At 44.7% G+C, this 23,335-nt stretch overlaps 4 protein-coding genes across 4 annotated transcripts; 2 read left to right on the top strand and 2 right to left on the bottom strand.

Annotated features, from left to right (window-relative positions):
* Window positions 1-3,265: 3,265 nt before the first annotated feature.
* Window positions 3,266-10,643, top strand: LOC134184855 (uncharacterized). Its single transcript, XM_062652619.1, has 4 exons — window positions 3,266-3,399; window positions 3,573-3,877; window positions 10,237-10,339; window positions 10,403-10,643. Exons 1-4 carry the CDS (start codon window positions 3,346-3,348, stop codon window positions 10,466-10,468), a joined length of 528 nt encoding a protein of 175 aa, XP_062508603.1. The 5' UTR covers window positions 3,266-3,345; the 3' UTR covers window positions 10,469-10,643.
* A 3,563-nt stretch (window positions 10,644-14,206) lies between these two features.
* Window positions 14,207-16,331, bottom strand: LOC134184064 (uncharacterized protein K02A2.6-like). The gene is made up of 2 exons (XM_062651667.1): window positions 14,363-16,331; window positions 14,207-14,316 (listed from the first exon to the last, which is right to left on the bottom strand). Exons 1-2 carry the CDS (start codon window positions 16,329-16,331, stop codon window positions 14,207-14,209), a joined length of 2,079 nt encoding a protein of 692 aa, XP_062507651.1.
* Window positions 16,332-16,474: 143 nt separating this feature from the next.
* LOC134184060 (uncharacterized protein K02A2.6-like) lies at window positions 16,475-17,170 on the bottom strand. The gene is made up of 2 exons (XM_062651663.1): window positions 16,816-17,170; window positions 16,475-16,737 (listed from the first exon to the last, which is right to left on the bottom strand). Exons 1-2 carry the CDS (start codon window positions 17,168-17,170, stop codon window positions 16,475-16,477), a joined length of 618 nt encoding a protein of 205 aa, XP_062507647.1.
* Window positions 17,171-21,412: 4,242 nt separating this feature from the next.
* Window positions 21,413-23,102, top strand: LOC134184892 (synaptogyrin-1-like). The gene is made up of 4 exons (XM_062652658.1): window positions 21,413-21,709; window positions 21,798-22,078; window positions 22,706-22,808; window positions 22,876-23,102. Exons 1-4 carry the CDS (start codon window positions 21,656-21,658, stop codon window positions 22,927-22,929), a joined length of 492 nt encoding a protein of 163 aa, XP_062508642.1. The 5' UTR covers window positions 21,413-21,655; the 3' UTR covers window positions 22,930-23,102.
* The last annotated feature ends 233 nt before the right edge of the window (window positions 23,103-23,335 follow it).

The following is a 23,335-nucleotide window of genomic DNA, read 5'->3' as shown; positions in this document are numbered from 1 at the left end:
GGGAGATGTCAGAAGCATACATAAGAAAGCCACCAGACTTGGTTTTGCAATGGCTAGACTTCCCAACTCTAACCGGTCACCAAAATGGTTCTCGAGACGACGCTTTAACCTTTCACTACGGTACCGACCAGGTTGGATATCTGAATCCAAATCCATCAAAGTACGCTCATACATCAACCTCACACCCGACAGACTTATTACTTCATGTTGATGAATGATTCGCTCTTCAACAACCTCAGCAAGACTAGTGAAAGCTAACGCATAGATGGTGCCCTTGTCACCTTGTTCTGCTACACCTGATGCAACTTTCTGTGCTGCAGTCAGTTTCTTCTTATGGGTGTATTCTGAGTAGCAGGATCGGTGGTACTGAATTTACAAAGCAACAAAAGGCCTGTCCACATGGCAACTGGATCGCGATCCGATCGCGATCCAACCGCAACGCTGTCCACACTTGCAACTCGATCGCGATCCATCCGATCCACATCGCGAGGTGGATTCGATCGCGATCCGATCGCGATCGGTTGAATCCAATTAGAAGTAGTGGGCGTTACCTTCACGTACGCTACGCGTGCAGTCGAAACATCTAGCACTCCTCACTCGTCTTTGTTCTCGCTCACCTTACGTCGCTGTATCAACGCTTTCTACAAGCAAAGAAACCACACCTACACATCGGTCATCAGTCACGTGATACCGAAATGAGGCGGAGGTATCGTTTTCAAAGTGCAGTGTGGACGCTCGCTATCACGATCGGATCGCGATCCATTCTGGTCTAGTGTGGACAGGCCTAAAGTCTTTAGAGACACGAGTTAGAAGCAGCATGTCCTCGTCGTTGTAAATTTCCGCAGATCTATGTATTGCTTCGGCAGCTTCCTTAGTCATGCATCTACTTAACTTTTCTACCTTTCTGCGTTTGCCAGTATTGTCTCTAACCTTTTTGTCAACAGCCTTACAGAAGAGACATTTCCCTGTAAACCCTCTTGCTGCTGCCGCTGCGGTACTGCTACTGCTTCTGGGCGGAGCTGTGGGCGGAGCTGCCGAGGTCTGGTCACTAGACAGATCTGTTGCCGTCACGATGCTGCTACGTTCGAGCTTGTAAACGCTACTAAAAAACGCAGGGTTTATAGAACTTAAATCAGACTGACCTAATCTTCGCTCAGAAACTCTAGCCAGATAAAACTTCGAAGTATAGGTTTGGTAACATCGACGGTGGAACACGCCAAGTGGCTTGCTTGCATTCAATCAGCCATTCTGGAATCACCGCGTAAACTTGCTGCGTGAAGAAATGTCCTCCAAGATACAAGGGAAACTAGATCGACTCTTGGTCTTGTGGACATGATTTACCTGGCAGGTTGCGCAGACATACACTGAAATCTAGCGTAGGGCGCTTCTTAGGCAAGCTAAAACCATCTAAAGTGTACTGCTGGTATTCTGCGTTCAAACTAGCTAAGTCTCGATCTTCAAAGTCTTCGTAAACACTCTCCATTGCCTTCAGCAGCTCTTCCGCGTTAGGAAAACCCGGGTGTTCTGTAGTCACGAAGTTACTACGCATGCGTAGCAACCGGCCACTTTCTGTCGTCAAATTGGGCAACTTGCGACCTTTTTTCATGTTGCAACATTCGGAATTCTATTTCTATGCTTATTTTTATTTGATCTAAGGTGATAAACCTTTATTGGACGAGGGAGGAAACGTAACTCTGCTTTTACAGCACTTTTCCTGGGCTGGCCCATAGACTAAGACCAACATACAAACTGTGCAACCGCATGATTTGTACCTACTAGACCTACTGCATGTGTTGTCTAGAATTAGAAAAGTGGGAGAGTAGGCACTTCAATTGGTTTTGTAGAGCTCAAAAACGCAGCCTTGATGCAATCAAGTTGATGCAATCATAGATTCTCTGTAGAGATAAAATATAGCTAGATAATGTGAAAATAAGATCATCCTCTGTTGCACACGCCAGACGGCGCACTGAACGTTTCTCTTCGGATATTAAAAGAACAAGGATAAACAAATACTCAAGCACAAGCGCGTTCTCTAGGTACGCCGTGGTATTGAGGAGTTCTGCTTCAAAGTCTGGCGGGAAAACAGCTCTACCGACACCATTTACTTTAGAGAGGAACCACTGACGGCAAGAAGACAGATCTTCATAATATCTTCGCATTCACATTCGGCATTCTCGATATATCCGTAGTAGTCATCCGTAAACACATTGATTTATTCGCAGTGGGCGGAGCTTAATCGACCAGGAAGCGCGGAGCAGGTGCGTGGGCGTTGCACATCACAGAAACATCGCTCGTTCTCGTATACAAAAGCGAAGATAACAGAGTAACTTAAACCGATCGGTTTGTCTTGGTAAGATCTACTCATACAAGTTAAGTTCATTTTTGTTGGACTTCCCCTTTAAGTAAATCGCTGTTATTCTGCTCTTCATTCCCAGAGAAGTAAGTATTTGGGAAAGCCCGGAGACGTGAGCTACAGCATGAATTATCCTCCTTCACAAAACGACCTCAAACAAAAGAAAATTTAAAATCAACATCAATGGAAGCGCACAAATAATTTCACAGGCAGACGTGATTAATAATTAAGTGTGTATTAGAAAAGAGTGCATACAACGAATGCTTAGACTTAAAAAATCGTAATTGCCAACAATTTCGCTGTCACGTCGTTTGGCACGTGCGCAACTAAGTTGATACCCCGAAACACCGTGTAGTGACGTGCGACCCCGGATCCGGTTTCATGGCTTGGCTAAGGCTAATTCGATTAGCTAGCATGTAAGTAGAAAAGTTGCGTAACACACGACATTGCTTCACGCACACTCAGATGCTAATTAAGTGACACCGCATTGTCTGTACTATTTAGAGGTCATGTTACACTAGAAAGATGTTAGGTAATAGTTATATCAGTTGCCGGATTTGCACTAAGCACCTTCTAGGTCTTACAAATCCACTGAAAGATAAAAGTCGGACGAGAGGTGCAACGACATGTCACAATTCTGGAGTTGGATCATAGACTAATAAAGCTACAATTGTATTCTCTTCGTTGAAGTTAGAAATTTCTGTAGATGTAATTTGGTTCTCCAAGTGTATGTACCTTGTCGCTCAAGCCATGGTACATGCATGTATGTACACTGCTGTACGAGGAAATGCATTACTTGCATCATTTTAGCATATAATTTCCAACCCCACCAATGAAAGACCGTCCCGCAAAATACCGGTGCATACGTCACTACTTACTACACATTGCACTAACTACATTTGCATACATACTCGTGTGAGCTGCTCATTCCACAGCTAGCCGCGGCAGAGGTCGATTGCAATTTCAAGCCGATCAGCCAATATTCGAGGCCAATGGAAGCCAAAAAAAGTGCTCTAGTTCGGATTGTTCTTCGAATTTTTGGTCTGGTGAGTGCTGTTCACCCGCATCGCACCTCAATCTGCAGCGAAAGGGGGGCGTTGACTGTCTTGTTTTGCAAAATTGGCATTTAGAGAGGCCAACGAAACGGCAGTAGAGAGACTCGCATTTGTACAACTGCAAGTACGGATTTGATGGCCTGATACGTTCTTGTTTTCTGTAGGTGTTTGGTGTAGTCGTTTTGGGATGCATTGCCGACAAGCTCTACGAGGACATCCCTTTAACGTCTACTAAACTCTGCGTGTTCCACTTAAAAGATATTGCAAAGTTTGACTTCAAGGAAACTGCTTGCCAGTTGGGCATCGGTTGTGGCGCGCTGGCTTTGATCTTAGCCGTCATTTTCTGTATTTTGGACCTGCTGACCGATGTAATGGGGAACGCAGAAGAAATGCGTCGACCCATTATCGCAGTGAGCAGTGGACTGGCCATCGTCATGGGAATCTTGTGGCTCGCCTGTTTCGCTTACTTGTAAGTTGCGCAACTCGTGTTTGCATGAATGCATGTCCTAGAGTATGGTATCAAGAGCATTGAGATAAGGCCCCTATTGTTGCATGTCTGTTTCACATCACCCGCCAGCATCCGAACGACAGGGCCGCACTAATTTCACCATTACGCCATTATTCATGTAATGCGCATGTGCAATACGACTGGACAGCCCGCTTTTGCACGCGAGAGGGAGGGGCGGGAAGGGCGGGTGGGAGGACGAAGAGAAAAAGCGGTTTGGGGACTACTGCACGCTATTGTAAGTGAGTTCGAAAGTAGGCGCAACGACGTAGTTCGTTATTACGCTAAAGGAGTCTCACAGTTATTGGCCTACTTACAATGATTTGAGAACCATGCAGTTGTTGTGTCGTTTGGCCATGTTATCTTGCAGTCTGCTTACACCACAGCAACCTATACAGTAGCATAGCCAGGCATAGGCCTACCCGGGGCCATGGAGGCCCGAGTAAAAATTATGGGCGTGACCCTGTGTGTGTGTGTGTGTGTGTGTGTGTGTGTGTGTGTGTGTGTGTGTGTGTGTGTGTGTGTGTGTGTGTGAGTGCATACATGGCCCATACTTTACGAGTCTTCCTTTTCTCTTCTTTGTTTATGTCTTTCTGTTTGAATATGTTTTCGCTTTCTTGATTTAGCAGTCAAGAGGAAGAAGTTACACTAAGTGACTTTGCCAATAATATATATATATATATATATATATATATATATATTAGCCCTCACCCGCCCTATGGGCGGTAGGAATTGCGCTAACACCTAGATAGTAGCTACCTATAAGCAAAGAAAAACGTGAAAATTAACTTTCGCTGGTCGTCCATTATTTGGCAGGTAGCTACAGTAGCCCCCATCTCACAATCTCACTGTAGGGCGGGTCCACGTGTTACTCTAGAGACAAAATCTACACACACACACACACACACACACACACACACACACACACACACACACACACACACACACACACACACACACACACACACACACTTCACTTCACTTCACTTTACGCTGCGTTCATTCCAATGAGAAATGATGCAGGCCAAGGTCACCATACGCTATATCGGAGGAGTGGATGTTCTCTGACAGCAGAAACGCTTGTGGTTGTGAAGGCCTTGTTGGCGGAATGTTTGGTGACAGTACTGACATTTACTAGTCAAGGACTGACTATGTTTCTGTCTCTGGTGGTTTACAAGACCGGCATGACTTACAGCAGTAAAACCACAACCATCAGAGCTGCAGTGTAAAGCAAGCTCTGATGCCGTTTGCCTTGCTTTGCGGCGACGTTTCTGCTCATCCTTGCGGTATTTCTCTTGTTCTTCCTTCTTGAAATTTACTTCCTGTGTGGCAGCCCAGATCTGATTCCTCCGCTCATTCCTATCTTCTGCTAGTATCCTCCAAACCCCATCAAGATTTCAATTCCTCAAATCCCTCAGTACTAAATCGTTCCATCCCATTCTCTGGCCTCCGACTGAGCGTCTACCTTGGGGTGATGCACACACCAAAAGCTTCCTTGGTAGACGACACTTATCCATGCACAAGATGTGACCCAATACCCGAAGACGTCTCTGTGTCAGTATGGTGGAGATTCTTTGTAGGTGGGCTATCTTTCTGATGGAGGTGTCTCTCTTCCCGTCCCATAGGGACACTTCAAGGATGGAGCGGAGGCTTCATATCACAAAACTCTGTAACCGGTGTATTTGTGCCTCCAGAAGTACAGTTGTTTCCAGACCATATGAGAGGGTGGAAGAACTACGGAGACAAAGATTTTCAGCTTGGTGGTAGACTTGATCTTCCTCTGGTGCCAAAGGATGCGGTTAAGTGACCCATATGACTGAGATTCTTTGGAGATTCGTGTTGATATCTCAACGTCCAAGGTGCAATCGTTAGAAAGATAACTTCCAAGGTACTGAAAGGATGGTGCCACCTCAATGGAATTACAATCAGGATGCAGAGAAATGGGAGCTGGAGAATGGGTATCAGCTCCAGGTAGGACAGCTAGAAGTTTGGTCTTCTTATAGTTGATGGTAAGTCCCATGTGATGGCAAGACGAATCCAGAGATTCCAGAAAAGGTAGATAGACTTTCATAAGAATCAGGTATCAATGCCATATCATCAGCATATTCAAGGTCTGACTCTGACACCTCTGATATAAGCTTCTTCCTGTTTCCTACCAGGTCAGCATCCAGAAAATATGACAAGCACACACCTACATCTGGTTGGTGATCAGTAATGACAAGTCGAATCACAGAGTCAAAGTAGAGGTTGAATAAGGTTGGAGCAAGTACACAACCATGTTTGACACCACTAGATACAGAGAAATGATCTGAGATTTTACCATAGGTCCTGACAGCGGCAGACGTGTTACTGTGCAATGCTTCGATGATTTTGAGCAACTTAGATGGCAAGTGGTAACAATACTGAAGAGCAGACCAGAGAGCTGCTCTATTGATTGAATCGTAGGCCTTACGGAGGTCTACAAAACAGACGTATAAAGGACGATGGTACTCCCTGGCTTTTCCCATCAACACTCTGAGAGAAAAGAGTTGGTCGGTGCACCCTCTGCCCTTGCGGAAACCACACTGGTTCTCACGCAAGAGGGCCTCCGCTCTGGGTTTGATCCTGTTCAATATAACACGAGTAAAAACTTTGCTGGGAATGCTCAAGAGGACAATGCTTCTATAGTTGTCGCACTCGGAACGACTTCCCTTCTTGTGAAGAGGGACAATGAGGTGGTTCAACCATTCTGAGGGGATACTCTCGCTGCTTCAGATGAAGTTAAACAGTGAAGTGAGCCAGCAGATGGTTTCGCGTCCTTCCAACTTCAGCAACTCAGCAGATATGCCGTCATCTCCTGGAGCCTTACCATCTCTGAGCTGTGTGATAGCTACCTGAATCTCATCTTTAGATATGGGCTGGGACAAGTTTTTATCATCTGGGAATAGTTCTCTGTAAGATGGTGTGACAGCAATGATGTTTGGTAGTGCATCAGTATCCAACTGACAGCTCGATGAGCAACAATTAGACACTTCTGCAGAGTGTTGTGCCCAACGTTGAAGCTTGTCGATGTCACTTGGAAGAATGGATTTATTTATTCTTTTTGCTAGGATGTTGGATGATGAAGGCTTGGATGCCTGTTTCTTAAGTAGCCTGAGCTCTTTAACTACGCTCCCACCACAACCTAGTTGCTGTAACATGTTTGCTTTCTTTTCAGCTTCTATTGCTCTAGCACTCCACCAGGCATTCCTTGCTTTGTCAGCAGCCACCTCGGTTAAACTTCTCAGTCTGCGATACTCTGCCAAGGCATTTGGATGTTGCTGGTCATCAATACTAGATATGTTCCGTATGTGTAGCCACGCTTCTTTCTTCTTCCTGGAGAGTTTCTCACTTCTTCTGTAATCCAATCAGCCCCCTTCTTCTTTGGCGCGAGCGCGCGCGCGCACACACACACACACACACACACACACACACACACACACACACAAACACACACACACACCACGTAATTGGCAAGTTTTCAATCTACTCAGCTGCAGCGCGCGTTAGAACGTACAACAAACGCGTCCTGTTGCTTTAGTTAGACACTGACTGCAGCGGATGCATCTAGCCTCGCGTGGCTCCTCCCTCCGCGCGCGAACATCTGGCCACGCGAGACTAGGACGCATTTTGCACTCTAGTATGTACCAGTAGAATGGCGTGACTGGCGTGACTGGCGAGCTCACGTCACATCGCAGCACCCTAAGGGCGGTAGCAATTTATCTTTGCGCGTTTACAATACACACGTCCTATTACTCTATGCATCTTACACACTCCAGACAGCGCAGTTTGAACTCTACGTATTCCCCATCTCAGACTCCTCCCACATATAACGTCATGATCTGTTCGTGAAGAATGACGCCACTTCCGCAATAAAGACACACCTTCCGTGACATACATATAGATGTACGGACGGACGCACGCAAGAACACGCGAACCTCTGACTGCACCGGCGCATCTTGCACTCCACTCTAGACCAGAGGATGGCGTAGTACAGTAGTCACGTGCAGCCAGCCCCTTCTCCTTTTTGACTTTCGTTGGCGGGGAGAGGGTCTGGTAACGTTCCTTTGATGTCTGGTTCTGCCGACCCCAGCATTCCATGGGGCATAAACACATAACGACGATCTGTTAATTGAGATAAGCGATCAACTGATAGGAACGCACTACTAATTAGTATCCGCAAAGTTTTTGCTTCTGTTTCTGCTGCAGATGCTACTGGACTTTGTTCTAGTTCATTTGCTCTCACAGGTTTCGTGGTTGCTTGCTATGGGCATGGTAAGAGAAGCGCGCAGGTCGTCTTCTTGTACGACAACATTTTGGCAGGTGAGTTGTTCCTCGGAAAATTGCATAGAGGCTTGTTATGCAGCTGCAGCGTTAGATCTAGCAACAGGACGAGCAGCTTCTAGCTGTTTCCACCCTGTCGTAGCACACTTCATTGGCTTCTGTACTGTCAAGTTCGGAAGTTGCGTGATCATGCACTTCGAATTTTTGTAGGTGGGACGTACGGCACATGCTAGTTGTTGAATGTTGTTGGTTCCCGAAGAACAACTCACCTGCCAATGTTGTCGTACAAGAAGACGACCTGCGCGCTTCTCTTACCATGCCCATAGCAAGCAGCCACGCAACCTGTGAGAGCAAATGAACTAGAACAAAGTCCAATAGTATCTGCAGCAGAAACAGAAGCGAAAACTTCGCGGATACTAATTAGTAGTGCGTTCCCATCAGTTGATCGCTTATCTCAATTAACAGATCATCGTTATGTCTTTATGCCACATGAAATGCTGGAGTCGGCAGAACCAAGACATCAAAGGAACCTTACCAAACCCTCTCCCCGCAAACGGAAGTCAAAAAAGGGAGGGGCTGGCTGCGCGTGACTACTAAGCAATAGTACAGTGGTTGGCGAGCGCACGTCACATCCGCATAGACTCGGTAATTGAACAAACAAACTCCGCCAAAGTCTCGTTTCTGGCCGTTGGCGAAGTCCGACTCAACCGTTCGTTTCGGACGGCCAATCTCGACCCTTCCGTCGCGTTTCGCGACGATTCGAGACCGGCGTGGTGTGGATCGGCGCGTTACAGACATCCATCCATCCATGCAGACAGACGGAAGCGTGGGTAGGCGTACGTACTAGAAGTCACATCCAGCTGCGTTAACTTCATCTTCATACAGTGCAATCTTTTTGGAGTCTCCTCCAGCAGCTGCTGCTCCTGGTTGGGTGGCTGAATCTAGAAGATATGATACCTGTAGGGAATTCCTAACGTTCACATCGATAGATATTTGTAGTTGTAGAGACACTGGGAGTTTGGTCTCCTAGTTCTTTAGAGATTTTAAAAATTATAGCAAGAAGAACTGTTTTAACTACAGGGACAACGGTTTCCAAAGCTATTCAGCATTTACTGCAACAACTGTTTTTAGTCTTTGGCGGTCTAATGCTAAACTGATTTTGGACAGACTAGACATCTGTAATGTTGACAATGTTATGTGGGAGTATGTGTGATTTGTTTGCGCACTGTTAGTGGGTAAAATATAAAAAGATTAATATATATACTGTATGTACACTGCAATATAGTGGCAAATCATAACCTACTACATTACCATGGTAGATGGTTTGTGCGTCGCGTGGGTACCTGCATGTAACTTAGATCACCTTTTGTCTGTCCGGATTACAGCTAGCCTTGGCTTGATGCTCCAGATTTGCAATTTATGAGTCAACGCATTGCAGTATCCGACATAATGGTTATCCTGCAGCTGGTCTCTCTACCAAGCCATACTAGCGGCACTGGTATCGCTGGGCCTCCAAAACTGGAAGGCCCACCAGCTCATGGAGGTAGAAACTTTGTCAAAAATCTGGAAAAGCAAACCTACTAAAAACCCTTCTGTCTGGTTTACGGAAACTCGGTGCGAGCAAGAGTATGGAAATAAGACTAATTGTAGCCCAATCTACACGCTCTTGTTGATCGTCATTTTACAAGGGTTACTTGCTATTTTATGTGAATCAGTAAAGTCAGCTTTACAGTGAACTTGGTTTTGTGGTTAGATTTTTTCTATGATATACTACATCTTATACAAATTGAGTAGTCTGCATACAAATTAAGTGTCAAGATTAAGTTATATTTGTAAAACTTTAGTCTAGAAATGCACAATAAATACTAATAAAATAAGTCAATAAATTCAAAAACAAACCCCGAGGTATAGACAATACTCCTGAACTAGAGACGACTTTTGTCATATAGTATACTTTTAGACTGCACATTGCAATACAATTTCTTGTCATGTAAAGCAACTCCAAGTTGTTGTGTCTCTAGAACCAAACTGTGGATTGATATTAAAGGAAACGACGCTGACAATGAGATCAAGATACCAGGGGAAGCAACTCTAGGTTTCAGCTTTCTGTCTATTCCTATATGGGTGAGCTTATCGAATCTGTTAGTTATAAGGTTTTGACGTGCTAATTTCTAATATCGTGTCTAGCTTGCTGTTGCTGCTGTTGGCTTTGCCGCTCTGCGAGGTAGCGGCGGCTTAAGCGCAGAACACTGAAACAGAAAAAGCTGCCTTTCTCAACTTCTGCATGCTGTCTAGGAAACTTTGCTTTTGCTACTTGTTTGCATGGTCTAGCTAATTAGCGTGAGTCTGCTAGCATGTCAAGCTGTGAATCAGTTGAATTTCTTATTACTGATTACTGCAGGATCGCCAGGATCCCTTACTATTTGAACCTTGCAGAGATTGGATGTCAGCCAAGGGATTAGTAGCTGAGGAGGCGTTAGTACCACTACGCCCAACCAAGACGTACATTTGTGTAGTATTAGAGAATAGCGACGGAATTCGCGTAGACTTGGATGCGGAAGAAACTATTGGCACGGTCACTTCTTGTACGCTGGAACAGACGCTGTCTAGAGAATCACAGACAGCAGGAGTTCAAAAGAGTGACCTGACCGTGCATTTTAGATGCAATTTAAACACACAAAAAACACACAAATCTAAATTAACTGAATGTCATAAATTATTTTGGATCACTTAGCTAAAAAGTTAGTTTTTGGATCACAATAACATTTTGTAAGTTCCATTCTACGCATGCATCATCCATGTAGTCGAGTCGCTCTCTAGTAAGCTTGATTGCCGCGTATCTAGCTAGTAGTGTAGTGCCTCGAAACATCCGGGAAATGAGAAGGATTTTGGTACCTGGGCACGTCGGGCCTTATTTATAGTGTATCGTTTAAATACTTTATTTGACTATGCAGTCTAATACAACTCAACACAACTGCTAGTATTCTACGGCTACCGGCGTTCAGTCAGATGAATAACGTGTCCCGGATGCCGACCATCCTAACATTCCCTTTCCATAGCTAATGCTCTACATACTGCTAACTCAATAATTATAACTACCTATTTGCTCCGCAACGTCATTCATTTATCAATGCTCATAGTCCTCCAAGTATGTCGGCGTCTTCACCAGTCTACCACTACGTGTATGTACACATTGTTGTTGTACCCTTGTCTTGTTTGATTGACTGTCACCGTTTCCTCTTTCTTGACTTTCTATTTCTGTTTCATTCGAATCTTCCGGTTAGTCTTCAGGTAGGTGTTGTTGGCCTTCTTCACGGCTTTCTTCTTTCTGCTGTGTATTTTCTAGCGGTTCTTGTTCCTAGCATGGTTCTTGTTCTTCAATCTTCTGAATCTCTTGAGAAAGTCTTAGCTGTCTCCTATTTCGACGGAACACTCCTCCTCTTTCTGCATGTTCGCACGCTATATGATCTTGGTCCAACCTGACGTAGAATTGTCGCCTTTTTCCACTCTGTTGTTTTCTTGTCTATAGGCTGCATGCGTACGACGTCTCCGGAATATAGTTTCGGCAAATCTATTGCTCCTTTGTTCTAATATTTGGCCTGTTTCTCTTGTTTCTTTTGCCATTGCTCTGACGCTTCCGTCACAAGTTCAGGTCTTAGCATCTCATCCTTCATAGGTAGAATTGCTCTTGTTCTCTTGCTGAGCAATCTCCAAGCAGGGCTAGCGCTCATTCGTACTGTTGGTGTATTCCGCAATTCCAACAGAGAGAGCCAAGGATCTCGACCGTCTGTCAAAGCTTTAGTCATTAGTGTAATATAGTGTATTATGTTATTGACTCTCTAGGCTAGTCACGCAATACTAAGTGTACAAGTACTGTGTCTGCTTATATACTAGTGGTAATTGTACTACGCATGCGCAATGTAGTCTACTCCTGTTACATCCCCTTTCCAAAAAAATATTCTAGCTAAGCTAGCAGTAAAGTCTAGACAACGTAATCCTTCAGGTAAGCAGGTTGTTTCACAACTCGTTTGCTGCGGGCGACATTCGTTGTTTCTGTGTGTTTGGAGATCGTTGCGGGTGTTATTCTGCTTTGTTGTGATGTCTTTATCTGTGTTGTCTGTTGTTTGGGTTTTGTTGTTGCTGGTGCTGCTCGTAGATGTTTTCTATTTCTGCGAAGAAGTCGTCCGTCTTCTGTAGTGACATCATAGGATCGGATGTTTACTTGTCTCTGAACGGTTGCTGGTTTCCACTTGTGGTCGTAGGCGTTGAGTGGTTGTATGTGGACAGCTTGACCAGGTTGTAGGCGAGGCAGATCCTTTGCTGTTTTGTTATAGTAGTGGGCTTGCTTTGCTTGTCGTGTTGCTAGTTCCTGAAGAACATCGACTGGTATCTGAGGTTTCAGTAGCTTTGCAGTGGTAGGTAGAAGAGTTCTGGTTCTCCTACTCATCAGTCGCTGTGCTGGGCTAGTTTGCATTCCTGCTGTTGGCGTGTTCCTGTGATCCAACAGTGAAAGCCATGGGTCTGACCCAGTGATCTTTGCTTTTCCCATGATGTGTTTTGCGGTTTTGACTGCACTTTCTGCTTTCCCATTTGATTGGGGATACCCTGGACTCGAAGTGATATGGTCAAACTGATATGTCTTGGCAAAGTCTTTGAATTTATCTGACGCAAACTGTGGTCCATTGTCTGATACAACTGTTGATGGAATACCATATCTTGCGTAATGACTTTTCAGTTTTCTGATGACCGTGGCTGAGTCCATACTGTCCAAACGGTCTATCTCCCAAAAGTTACTGTAGTAGTCGACTGTAATCAGATAATGCTGATCTGAAAGCGTAAAGATATCCAGTCCGACTTTGCTCCATGGTCTACTTGGGATTTGGTGTGGTGTTAGCGTTTCCTTCTGCTGCTGTGTGCCAAGGGCTTGACAAACTTTGCATTGGCTGACATAAGCTGCAATGTCAGCAGTCATACCGGGCCAGAATATGCATTCTCTGGCTCGACGTTGACATCCAACTATGCCTAGATGTGAGCTATGTATCTTTTGCAAGGTATTTGCTCTCATCGATTTTGGTAGGACACATCTATCATTTCTGTATATAATGTTATGTTGCACAACTAGCTCATCTCGATAGCTGTAATATGGAAGTAAATCCGGTGGAAGGTTGTTCTTGTTTGGCCATCCTTGTAGAATTATAAGCTTGAGCTGTTGCAATGTAGGGTCTTTCGCTGTTTCTTCTTGGATTTGTGCTATTGCCTCTGGTGTTAGCGGTATGTAATCCGCCATATTGATATGTTCGATTTCAATTGCAACATTGGTCTGTTGGTGTACCACTTCCAAATGGCTGGATGATGGTCCTTTGTCAGTAGGTAAATAGGCTCGTGACAGTGTATCAGCTAGAAACATCTGAGTACCACGCTTGTAGGTAACTGTGATGTCGTAACGCTGTAGTCTGAGAAGCATCCTTTGCAGTCGTTTTGGTGTCTTCTGTAGATGTTTCTTGACAATAGTTTCTAAAGGTTTGTGATCAGTTTCTACCAATACTGGTCTGCCGTAGGTGTAGTGGTGAAACCTTTCCATCCCAAAGACGATTGCAAGTAATTCCTTCTCAATTTGAGCGTAGTTTTGTTCGGTCGTTGTCAGAGCCCTGCTTGCGTAGGCTACCGGCTTGCCTGCTTGCATGAGAGCTGCTCCCAGTCCTGTTTCTGACGCATCGCATTGTACTGTTGTCAGCTCAGCCGGGTCAAAGTATTGCAGTACAGGTGCTTCAGTAATAGCGTTTTTTATTTTCTGGAAAGCTTTGTCGTGGATATCAGTCCAATTCCATGCTGTATCCTTGTGTGTGAGCTGGCGAAGTGGCTCACACAAATCGGTCAGATTGCTAAGAAAGCGCGAGAGGTAATTGACTAGTCCTTGTATGCGCTGCACTCCGTGAACGTCTGTGGGCTTCTGCATATTTAGTATTGCTGTAAGTTTGCTGGGGTCGGGCTTCAAACCGTCGATTGTGAGCAAATGTCCAAGATAGGCAACTTTGCTTTGCCTAAACTTGAGTTTGTCGGCATTGATGCGGATTCCTTTGGAGCGGCATCGCTGTAGTAGTCTGTGGAGTTTGCGGTCATGGTCTGCTGTTGCATCATCCATGTTACTTCCTACTCCAGTGATCAGGATGTCATCTGCAATTGTATGCACTCCGGGCATTCCGTCTAGGGCTTCGTCTAGTCGTCGCTGGAATACTTCCGGTGCAGGTGAGATACCGAAAGGCATCCTCTTCCATTTGTAGCGTCCAAATGGCGTCTCAAATGTCGTAAGTAAGCTAGATTCTTCGTCTAATTTAACATGCCAGAATCCATTACTTACGTCGCAAACGCTGAACATCTTGGCTTGCGATAGTTCAGGCAGCAGATCATCGATGGTGTGCATCGGATAGTGACTGCGTCTCAGTGCCTTGTTTAAGGGCTTGGGATCGATGCACAAGCGGAGTTTTCCGTTCGGCTTCTTGACGGCGACGAGGCTAGATATCCACTCGGTTGGAGTGTCCACTCGTTCGATCACGTCTAGTCGTTCCAGTCGCTGCAGCTCGTCTTTCAGCTGTGTTTGTATAGCAATGGGCATTTTTCTTAGAGGCATTTTGACAGGTGGTACCGTGGGGTCAACATCTAGATGTAGCATTCCAGGCAGTTGACCAACAGTGCTGCTATCGAAAACATCTGCGTATGTTGCAAGAAGTTGCTTTAAGTCAGATGTGGTGTCCGTGGTTGTCTGCGGTTTGCAAGAACCAGGTGCTGTCTGTTCGTGTTTGACAGTACGTACGTGGTCGAGGTGTACGCTGATAAGTCCTAGTCGCTGCGTCGCTCCGGCTCCTAACAGAGAGGTAGCTGCTTCGTTGTCTGCAACGACAACGAATTCCTCAATGTGTTGTTGCTTCGTTTTGGGGTTGATGATTGGCAAAGTACACCTACCCAGAGGTTTCAGTCTGCTTTTGTTGTAAAGAGACAAAACTTTGTCAGATTTCTGTAGTACGGTCCCTGGAGGAGTTTCCGACTTTCTGATAACGTTGCACGTAGCACCTGTGTCTAATTGTAGACGTATTGGGCACCCACCGACTGTCATTGTGGCGTACAGTTGATTGACATGTGTCTCCTGGCTATTTTGAAGAGAATAGGCTGTATCCGTGTTTCTGGTATCGGTCAATGTGATTGTCATCAAGTAATTGGTTTGGTCTAACTCGTCGTCTTCCATACGGTGTATGCGGTACTGTTGTTTTGGGGAAGCTGTCTTCTTTTGTGGTTGTTTCTGTCGGCAAACGGAAGCAAAGTGGTTTGCTTTGCCACACTTTGAGCATGTTTTGCCTAGTGCGGGACATTGTCGTGGACCTCTGTCATGTCGTCGTCCACAATACTGACATGTCTGCGGTACCCTAGCGGTTACCGTGGCTTGTCTTCTCCTGTTGCGTGTGCTGTACGCGGTCAGTGCATGCACGTCATCGCTGAAGCTAATGGCTTTGGCTTGTGCGGATGTCGACTCTGCGGCACGGCATATGGATATCGCGGTCGCCAAAGTTAATTTAGCTTCTTGCAGCAGTTTCTGACGGGTGTCATTGTTGCGTATCCCATGGACTATCTTGTCGCGCAACAATTCATCTTGGATCGCACCATAATTGCATGCACGAATCATGCTTCTTAGCGAAATTAGGTAGTCATCAAAAGGCTCACCTTGCTTCTGTGCTCGCTGCGTGAGCTGGTACCGTTCGTAGATCACGTTTGTTTTGCTGAAGCAGTACGCTTCCATATGGCGAAGCACTACTGCCATATCATTTCTATCTTCACCTTCTGCGAAGGGCAAGGTGTCCAGAACCTCGAGAGCTTCTGCGGGCAGGCATTGCTGGAAGGTCGCCACTCGCTCCTTGTGCGATCTTCTGGTCATTCGGGACGAGACCTCGAAAGATTCCCATCTTCTGCGAAACGTTCGCCAGTTTTGTGCCAAGTTGCCTTTTAGATTCAATCTCTCCGGCAACGGGACTGTCACATTCGTCAAATGAACGAGATCGCGTGGCTCCGGTGACTCTCGTACTGTGCGTGGCTCCGGTGACTCTCGTACTTGCGTAGCCGTAGACATTGTTGCTCATAAACAGTCTGCTGCGAGTCACTGCACTTCTGACACCATGTAATATAGTGTATTATGTTATTGACTCTCTAGGCTAGTCACGCAATACTAAGTGTACAAGTACTGTGTCTGCTTATATACTAGTGGTAATTGTACTACGCATGCGCAATGTAGTCTACTCCTGTTACAATTAGGTGCTTTACCACTTTTACAGCACTCTCCGCTTTACCATTTCTCTGTGGGTAATAGGGACTTGAGGTCCTATGTTCCAATTCCCATTTGTTACTGAATTGACACGCCTCCTTGCTCACAAACTGAGAACCATTGCCTGTTAGCAAAGAAAGGGGTATCCCTTGCCTTGCAAATTGCTGTCTCAGCTTGCCAATGATTGCCTTCGATGTTGTCTCGACCATTGGTTCTACTTAGATAAACCCATTAGCTATAATAGTCGACCAATATAGGCTAGTCTCTGTCCTGAAAAGCAAACAGATCAGACCCAACTGTTTCCGTGGCCCATCTGGTATATCATGTGACTTCAGAGTTTCCTTTGGTTGTGCCCGGTCATACCGTCTACAGATGTCACATTTGCTGACGTAATCCTTGATGGCGGAGTTTATGTTCGGCCAGAACACACAATCTTTGGCTCTCCGGACACACCCTCCAATTTCCATGTGTGACATGTGTATACGCGCTAGTGTGAAAGCTAGCATAGAAGGAGGAATTACACATCTATCTCTACGATAGATAACTCCACCCTCTATCACTAAATCATCTCGAAATGGGTGATATGATGCCAGCACTGGATTCAGCCGATCTTTTCCTTCTGGCCAACCCCTACGAATGGTAGTCATCAGCTCTTTCAATACCTAATCTTTCGCTGTCGCCTTCTGAATGTCTTAAATCTTGGAATTTGAAATGAAAGGGCAATCGACAGCATTGACATTTTTCATCTCCACTTCAAATGGAGATCTATAATACAAAAACTTCACCATCCTCACAAAACCACCTCCTGTTTTTTCTAAGTGAGCTCTTGACAACGTGTCTGCCAGAACCAACTCTTTTCCAGGTTTGTATGCTATTATCATTTGATACCGCTGCAGGCGCAATAACATTCTCTGCAGTCTTCGTGGTGCAGCCTGTAACGGTTTCCGTACTATTATTTTTAGAAGTCTATGGTTCGTCTGAACAGTCACTGTTCTTCCATAAGTGTATTGGTCAAATCTTTTTGCTGTAAACACTATTGACAGTAGTTCTTTCTCGATTTGAGCATATTTACACTCTGTCTTGGTCAATGGTCTACCAGCAAAAGCGACTGGTTGCCCATTCTGTAATAATATGACACCAAGGCCTTTACTTGATGCGTCACACTGCAGTACCGTTTGTACGAACTTGTCAAAATACTTCAAGACAGGTACGCTTGTTATTGCCTGCTTGGCTTGTTGGTATGACCGTTCATGTTTACTTGTCCATTGTCAGATCACATCCGGGTGTGTCAGTTGCCTCAAAGGCTCACACATGACCGAGAGATCGGATAGATACCTAGACAAGTAGTTCACCATTCTCAAGAGCCGTTTAACGGCCTCAACATCTTGAGGCGGATTCATGGTCTGTGACCCTTCCGGCCATTTCAATATTCAATTTTCAAATTTCAATTTTCAAATTTCAATATTTATTTTTTATTTTTTATTTTTCAATTTTTGTCAAAGGTTTTCAATTATTTTGCTGAAAAAAATTAACTCGGCAAGAAAATTTTTATTTTTCATGTTTGATTTTCATTTTTGATTTTCATTTTTCGTTGTTCTATTTTCAAGTTTCCATCTTTGATTATATTTGGTTGAGTTGAATGTCAAAAGAATTGAACGCAGCAAGAATGAAAATTGAACGCAGCGAGAACGAAAATTGAACGCAGCAAGAGCGAAAATTGAACGCAGCAAGAACGAAAAATGAAACAGCCTTGTGCGAATTACGCAGCAGGTAGTCTGATGGAACGCGTGCCCTAGTCATGACTCAACGCAGTAGGGAGTCGTTTTTCATTCCAACGTGTGCTGCTGATTGGAAAGGGCGGAGTGAATCTTCGACGACTTCCGCCCTATGACGATCTCTTGCAATTTCCGCTCTAACGAGAAGGGAATCTCCCACTTCCCCAAAATAATCAATCTCAGGTGCGATCAGCCATTGCTGATGAGCACAGTACATATGCATGGTATATGAATTTATCTATTACCACAAATAGCAACAATCTAGCTAAATCTAAAACTCAACAAATTTAGTAACTACGCTAGAGTCGTTCAAACTCAACTAGGCTTAATTAATTAACTACCATGCATTTTATGCAGTACTCACCGCAGCTAGAAACAAAGATGCGCGGTTTGCTGTTCTACACACGCGCGCCTACGTGCAATTCAATCAATGCGCTCAATCGATCACCTTGGGAGAATCTTGAGCTTCTGTTCTTGCGGATGACTTTCCTGTCACTGCAGATCTAGACCTGCGTAAGCCGGTGTCATAGGGAATTTGACATTCCCTGTTTGTTGCACCCCCGAGCCGTATTCACTAGGGAATTTGGTATCCCCGAGCCATATTCTCTGAGGGTCTGAGGCACCCCTCTTGGCATCCCTTGGGGAATTTGGTATCCTCTATCCATCATGTAGGTAAATGATCAGTCGGCCGACGAACTACCGGTGCACTTCCAAGAAGTAATTGTGCGATGATGCTAGACGATCATGTGCCACTATGCTGCAGAGTTCACGAACTTTCGGTGATGTCATTGTTTTTAGTACGAAACACCGACTAGCCCACGCCATGCACAAGTTCTCGTACAAGATAAATCCAGTGCCGTCTAGCTGTGTCTACGTCTGGATTGTCTCTCATCATTTTCAATTAGTTCTACCATTCTAAGAAGTGTTGCAGAAACCGAGAGAAGCATATCACGGTCTGAACTGTAGCAAGTCTAGCTAGGTGGAAGAAGTGACGTCTGCCGGCTGTGCGTAGGCTGTATGTTGATCTTTGCGTCATCATCTAGGTTAGATGCTGTCTGGTATTAGAATGACATCACCATGAGGTCGTGGAATCTGTTGCACTGGCACATGACCGTATATCGTCGCCTCGCTATGACTCATTGGAAGTTCACGGGTAGTTCGTCAGTCGACTGATCGTTTAGGTACATGATGCATTACGACCCAACGCATATTTATATATATATATATATATATATATATATATATATATATATATATATATATATATAGCCATGCATAGCCCTGGACGGCTAATCAATTGTAGCTCTGAACACACGATGTTATGTTCAACAGCAGAGAGGAGGCGTTGACTGTGGTGTGTTTGATATTGCATTTGCTGTACATTTGCTGCACCTGTTTGCCTCTCCATACCGGGGCCGTTAGGTAGCCGCACGCCAACAAATTTTAGGTGCGTGGTACACAGTCAGTAGAGCGAGCTTGCTAACTCTGTAGTCGGCAGAGCACTCAAAACGGGTAAAAACACTTCATGCAAACTACTGAGGCATAAAGCATCCATTGTGAACATGTTAGCTCGCAGCATTAGCCAAATAGCTTACGATATCACACGTGATCACATGACATGCGATAACGAAACCTTTTGAGTTGTGCGTCTGTCAACTTTCCTAGAGACCTAAACTAAACCAGATTGCTCATTAGCAGTTCAACTTCTATTACAGCAGCAGTAGAACAAGCTGTAATCAAACAGAAAGCCGTACCAATCAAGTTGAATGCGAATTAGGCTGCCAACAAAAATCCTAGATGTCTAGGCAAGTAGGCATCATGTAGAATGAAAGCACTGCACAACTACCTTGTTGTGGACTCTGAAATGGTGTCTGCTGTTCTCCTACGAATGGAAATCAACGGTCTTTCTGTAGTACTCTTGCCCAAACTCAGGTCTCAGACACGTGGCCTCGTAAACTCATCGGTTTGTCATTTGGCTGGCTCCAAAAGGGTCCAAAATTTTTTCTGAACGTGTGGGAAACAAGTAACACGCCAGACAGACGATGACCTGCATTTATTTACATAACCTCGTGTAAAGAATTGTAATGTGGGGGCGTAATGATTACTTCCGGTACCGTGATCGAGGTCTATGGTACAGTACAGTGTTTCTTTAGACGATGTTATGTGTAGTGTATGACGTAAGGAAAAGGTTGCTACACGTAGAAGGACGTCTTCGTAACTGGACAATTAATTAAGTACTCAAGGTGAACAGAACTACTGGCAATGTGAGAAATACTATCTAGAGACCGCACTTCATTACCTCCAGCTCTAGTAAAGACAACTGCACTGGTTTAAGCCTTCGCGTTATATAGCTAATGTTTATAGAGCTTATGCATGGGACCACGTTCGTCTCGTACTCTCGGTTCGCTGCTGCTGCAAATTTGCGTGGGCGTGGCCTCGGTCAATCTAGTCCTTCCTGTTACTTTACTCAGAAACGGCCCCGTTCCAAGACGGCAAACAATCGCAAATGCACTCGCATGGCTTCTCTTCAACGATTGCAATTACGGAAACTTCCCCGGGTTTGAGGGCTACGCAAGTTGTCGCTTTCTGGTGTTGACCGACGGACTACGCATGTGCTCTATTATGGCGTGGCATTTGTGTCAAAATTAGACTCATGATCTCATCGCCTCATCTCATTGTCTCATCACATGATCTCATTGCCTCATCTCATGGTCTCATCGCCTCATCTCATTGTCTCATCACATGATCTCTTTGCCTTATCTCATTGTCTCATCGCCTCATCTCATTGTCTAATTTTGACACAAATGGCACGCCATACTCTATACTTTCGCTTTGCGTGGCGGTTATTGTTGTCTAATTAAACCATTCTGTCATAGCGCGACTAGTTACCTTCAAGGTGCATCCGGCTGAGGGTTTGCACTTCTAGTGCTTCTTCATTCTGTTTCGTCTTGATAGCCTTCGACTTCCGAGCGCACAGTCAGCGCGAAGAGAGAGTGTCTATCTAGAGAAATTACTAAAAAATTCTAGAACTTGTCGCATTTCAGCCGCATGTGCCGTGGAGCGTCGCGCATTTCATGTAAATTAGTAATTGCTAGACTGCTTGCTTTCAATCTGCAAACCGGTTTCGTCACCATCTTGCTAGACCGGTGCAGGAAATACATTGCATCTTCGAGATTCTTGCTGATATAGTATCTTGCATTTCGTAATCTGTTGCATGACACTGACCAATGGAAAGGCAGTCTTTTGATCATGATGACAACGCCTCTACATTCCGTTGGAGGATCAAAGTACGCACTCGTGTGAGCTTCTCTCACTCTAGACTTTGCCGCGCCACAGTTCAAGCAGAAATCGAGATCGATGGAGCCTAAGAAGTCCGCATTGGTTCGAATCGTTCTCCGAATTTTTGGTCTGGTGAGCGCTTACTACCAAACGGCCCAGGCCCCACAATTTGCGCAACTGCAAGTTTAAATTTGGTTGACTACTGTGTCGTTGTTGTTAGGTGTTCGGTGTAGTCGTTCTCGGTTGCATTGCAGACAAGCTCTACGTGTCACCAGTTTCCGGTTTCTCTAAAGTGTGCTATTTTAACAGAAAAGATGCCGCTTGCGACTTTGGTATCGCTTGTGGCGCGCTGGCTCTCGTCCTAGCCATCATCTTCTGTGTTTTGGACCTCGTGACGGACGTCATGGGGAATGCAGAGCAAGCTCGTCGACCCGCAATCATTGCAGGCAGCGCGCTCGCCATCGTCATGGGAATCATGTGGCTTGCTTGTTTCGGTTACTTGTAAGTGGTGTTCGTATGTAAGCTGTTCGTGTTTGCCTAAAGGTATCTATCCACTGGCTGTAAATTAGAGCACCTGTGTAAGAGGCCACGCCTACTTTCGTTCTCATCAGTTCCGCCCCTACGCGTGCATAGATTGCGATGTTTTTGACAACAGAAAGTTATGACGTTATCAAATATGTGATGTCAGCAAATACGTGACGTCATTTTCGATTGAAAAAAATTCTAGTTAGAATTCTGGGTTTGTAATATGTCCAACTATCTCTTTCTTGATGTGTATTCAGAATGTTTAGATCAAGTTTGATAGTTTGCACGATGAATGCTATAGAGATCTTTAGACAAGCAGAAAAGATTATAACATCAAACGTATAGCATCAATGTCTGATGAGTAAGAAGAGTATTGATGCACAGTGTAATGTGGTTATATAATAGAATTAACAATCATGTCAAATGTATCAATTAATTAATATTTCCAAAAACTTTAGCTCACAAAAGCAAAATAGAATACCAGTTACAAGTAGTACATGTACTGTAGTGTACTAAAAGTTGCAAACCAATCATTACTTCTAGACAGAACATGATAATACATGTTGATGTATAAGAGCGATCTCATATTGTTGTGTGTTCTAGGACCAAACTGTGGGTCGATGTTGATGGCAATGACTTTGTGGATGAGATCAAGATTCCAGGGCAAGCTACCCTAGGTTTCAGCTTTCTGTCTATTCCTATATGGGTAAGGCCGACCAACATTTAATCTGTTAGGCAAAGGAATTTATGTCGTGACTGATTGTGGTGTGTAGTTTGCTGTTGCTATTTTTGGCTTTGTCGCTCTACGAGGTGGTGCCACCTCCTGAATGAAGTTCAAGTTGCAATGAAACTGACATCACTGCTTTTGGCAACTTTTGCTGCTTTTACATGTATAAGCAACGAACCTTTTTTCTGCTTTTGCTACTTGTCTGCATGGTTTTGCTTGAGTTCGCGGGTGTAGCACATCTTTTTGCCTCAATATCAAACTGCTCAATTAATTATTCAAGTTTTTGGCGTTTCTGTGCAGTCTAGATACCCAACAATTGATTAGACCAAATCAGATCCCGTATGCAGTCGTACTGAGGATATCCCATAGAAAACGGGCCCCACCCTTTCCTTTTTCTAGACTTGTGAAGGCAGCAATACGCAAAATTGCTAACGCGTACGTGTACGTGTGTTGTTAGTGTGTAAAATATGCCGTTTCGTAGTCTTCTAGCGCATGGAATCAGCATG

This window comes from Corticium candelabrum, chromosome 9 (assembly GCF_963422355.1).
Source record: "Corticium candelabrum chromosome 9, ooCorCand1.1, whole genome shotgun sequence".
NCBI classification, from domain to species: Eukaryota; Metazoa; Porifera; class Homoscleromorpha; order Homosclerophorida; family Plakinidae; genus Corticium; species Corticium candelabrum.
This window is presented reverse-complemented; position numbering and strand designations above follow the sequence as displayed.

What these genes read in the sequence shown, in the direction of transcription:
- LOC134184855 (XM_062652619.1), top strand. Translation starts at nt 3,346, where the DNA reads ATGGAAGCCAAAAAAAGTGCTCTAGTTCGGATTGTTCTTCGAATTTTT. An exon ending in TTCTTCGAATTTTTGGTCTG is followed by an intron (nt 3,400 to 3,572) that starts GTGAGTGCTGTT and finishes TGTTTTCTGTAG; the next exon opens with GTGTTTGGTGTAGTCGTTTT. An exon ending in TTCTGTCTATTCCTATATGG is followed by an intron (nt 10,340 to 10,402) that starts GTGAGCTTATCG and finishes TATCGTGTCTAG; the next exon opens with CTTGCTGTTGCTGCTGTTGG.
- LOC134184064 (XM_062651667.1), bottom strand. Translation starts at nt 16,331, where the DNA reads ATGTCTACGGCTACGCAAGTACGAGAGTCACCGGAGCCACGCACAGTA. An exon ending in CCTGATCACTGGAGTAGGAA is followed by an intron (nt 14,317 to 14,362) that starts GTAACATGGATG and finishes CAAACTCCACAG; the next exon opens with ACTACTACAGCGATGCCGCT.
- LOC134184060 (XM_062651663.1), bottom strand. Translation starts at nt 17,170, where the DNA reads ATGACTACCATTCGTAGGGGTTGGCCAGAAGGAAAAGATCGGCTGAAT. An exon ending in TGGGCCACGGAAACAGTTGG is followed by an intron (nt 16,738 to 16,815) that starts GTCTGATCTGTT and finishes TTATCTAAGTAG; the next exon opens with AACCAATGGTCGAGACAACA.
- LOC134184892 (XM_062652658.1), top strand. Translation starts at nt 21,656, where the DNA reads ATGGAGCCTAAGAAGTCCGCATTGGTTCGAATCGTTCTCCGAATTTTT. An exon ending in CTTGCTTGTTTCGGTTACTT is followed by an intron (nt 22,079 to 22,705) that starts GTAAGTGGTGTT and finishes TGTGTGTTCTAG; the next exon opens with GACCAAACTGTGGGTCGATG. An exon ending in TTCTGTCTATTCCTATATGG is followed by an intron (nt 22,809 to 22,875) that starts GTAAGGCCGACC and finishes TGTGGTGTGTAG; the next exon opens with TTTGCTGTTGCTATTTTTGG.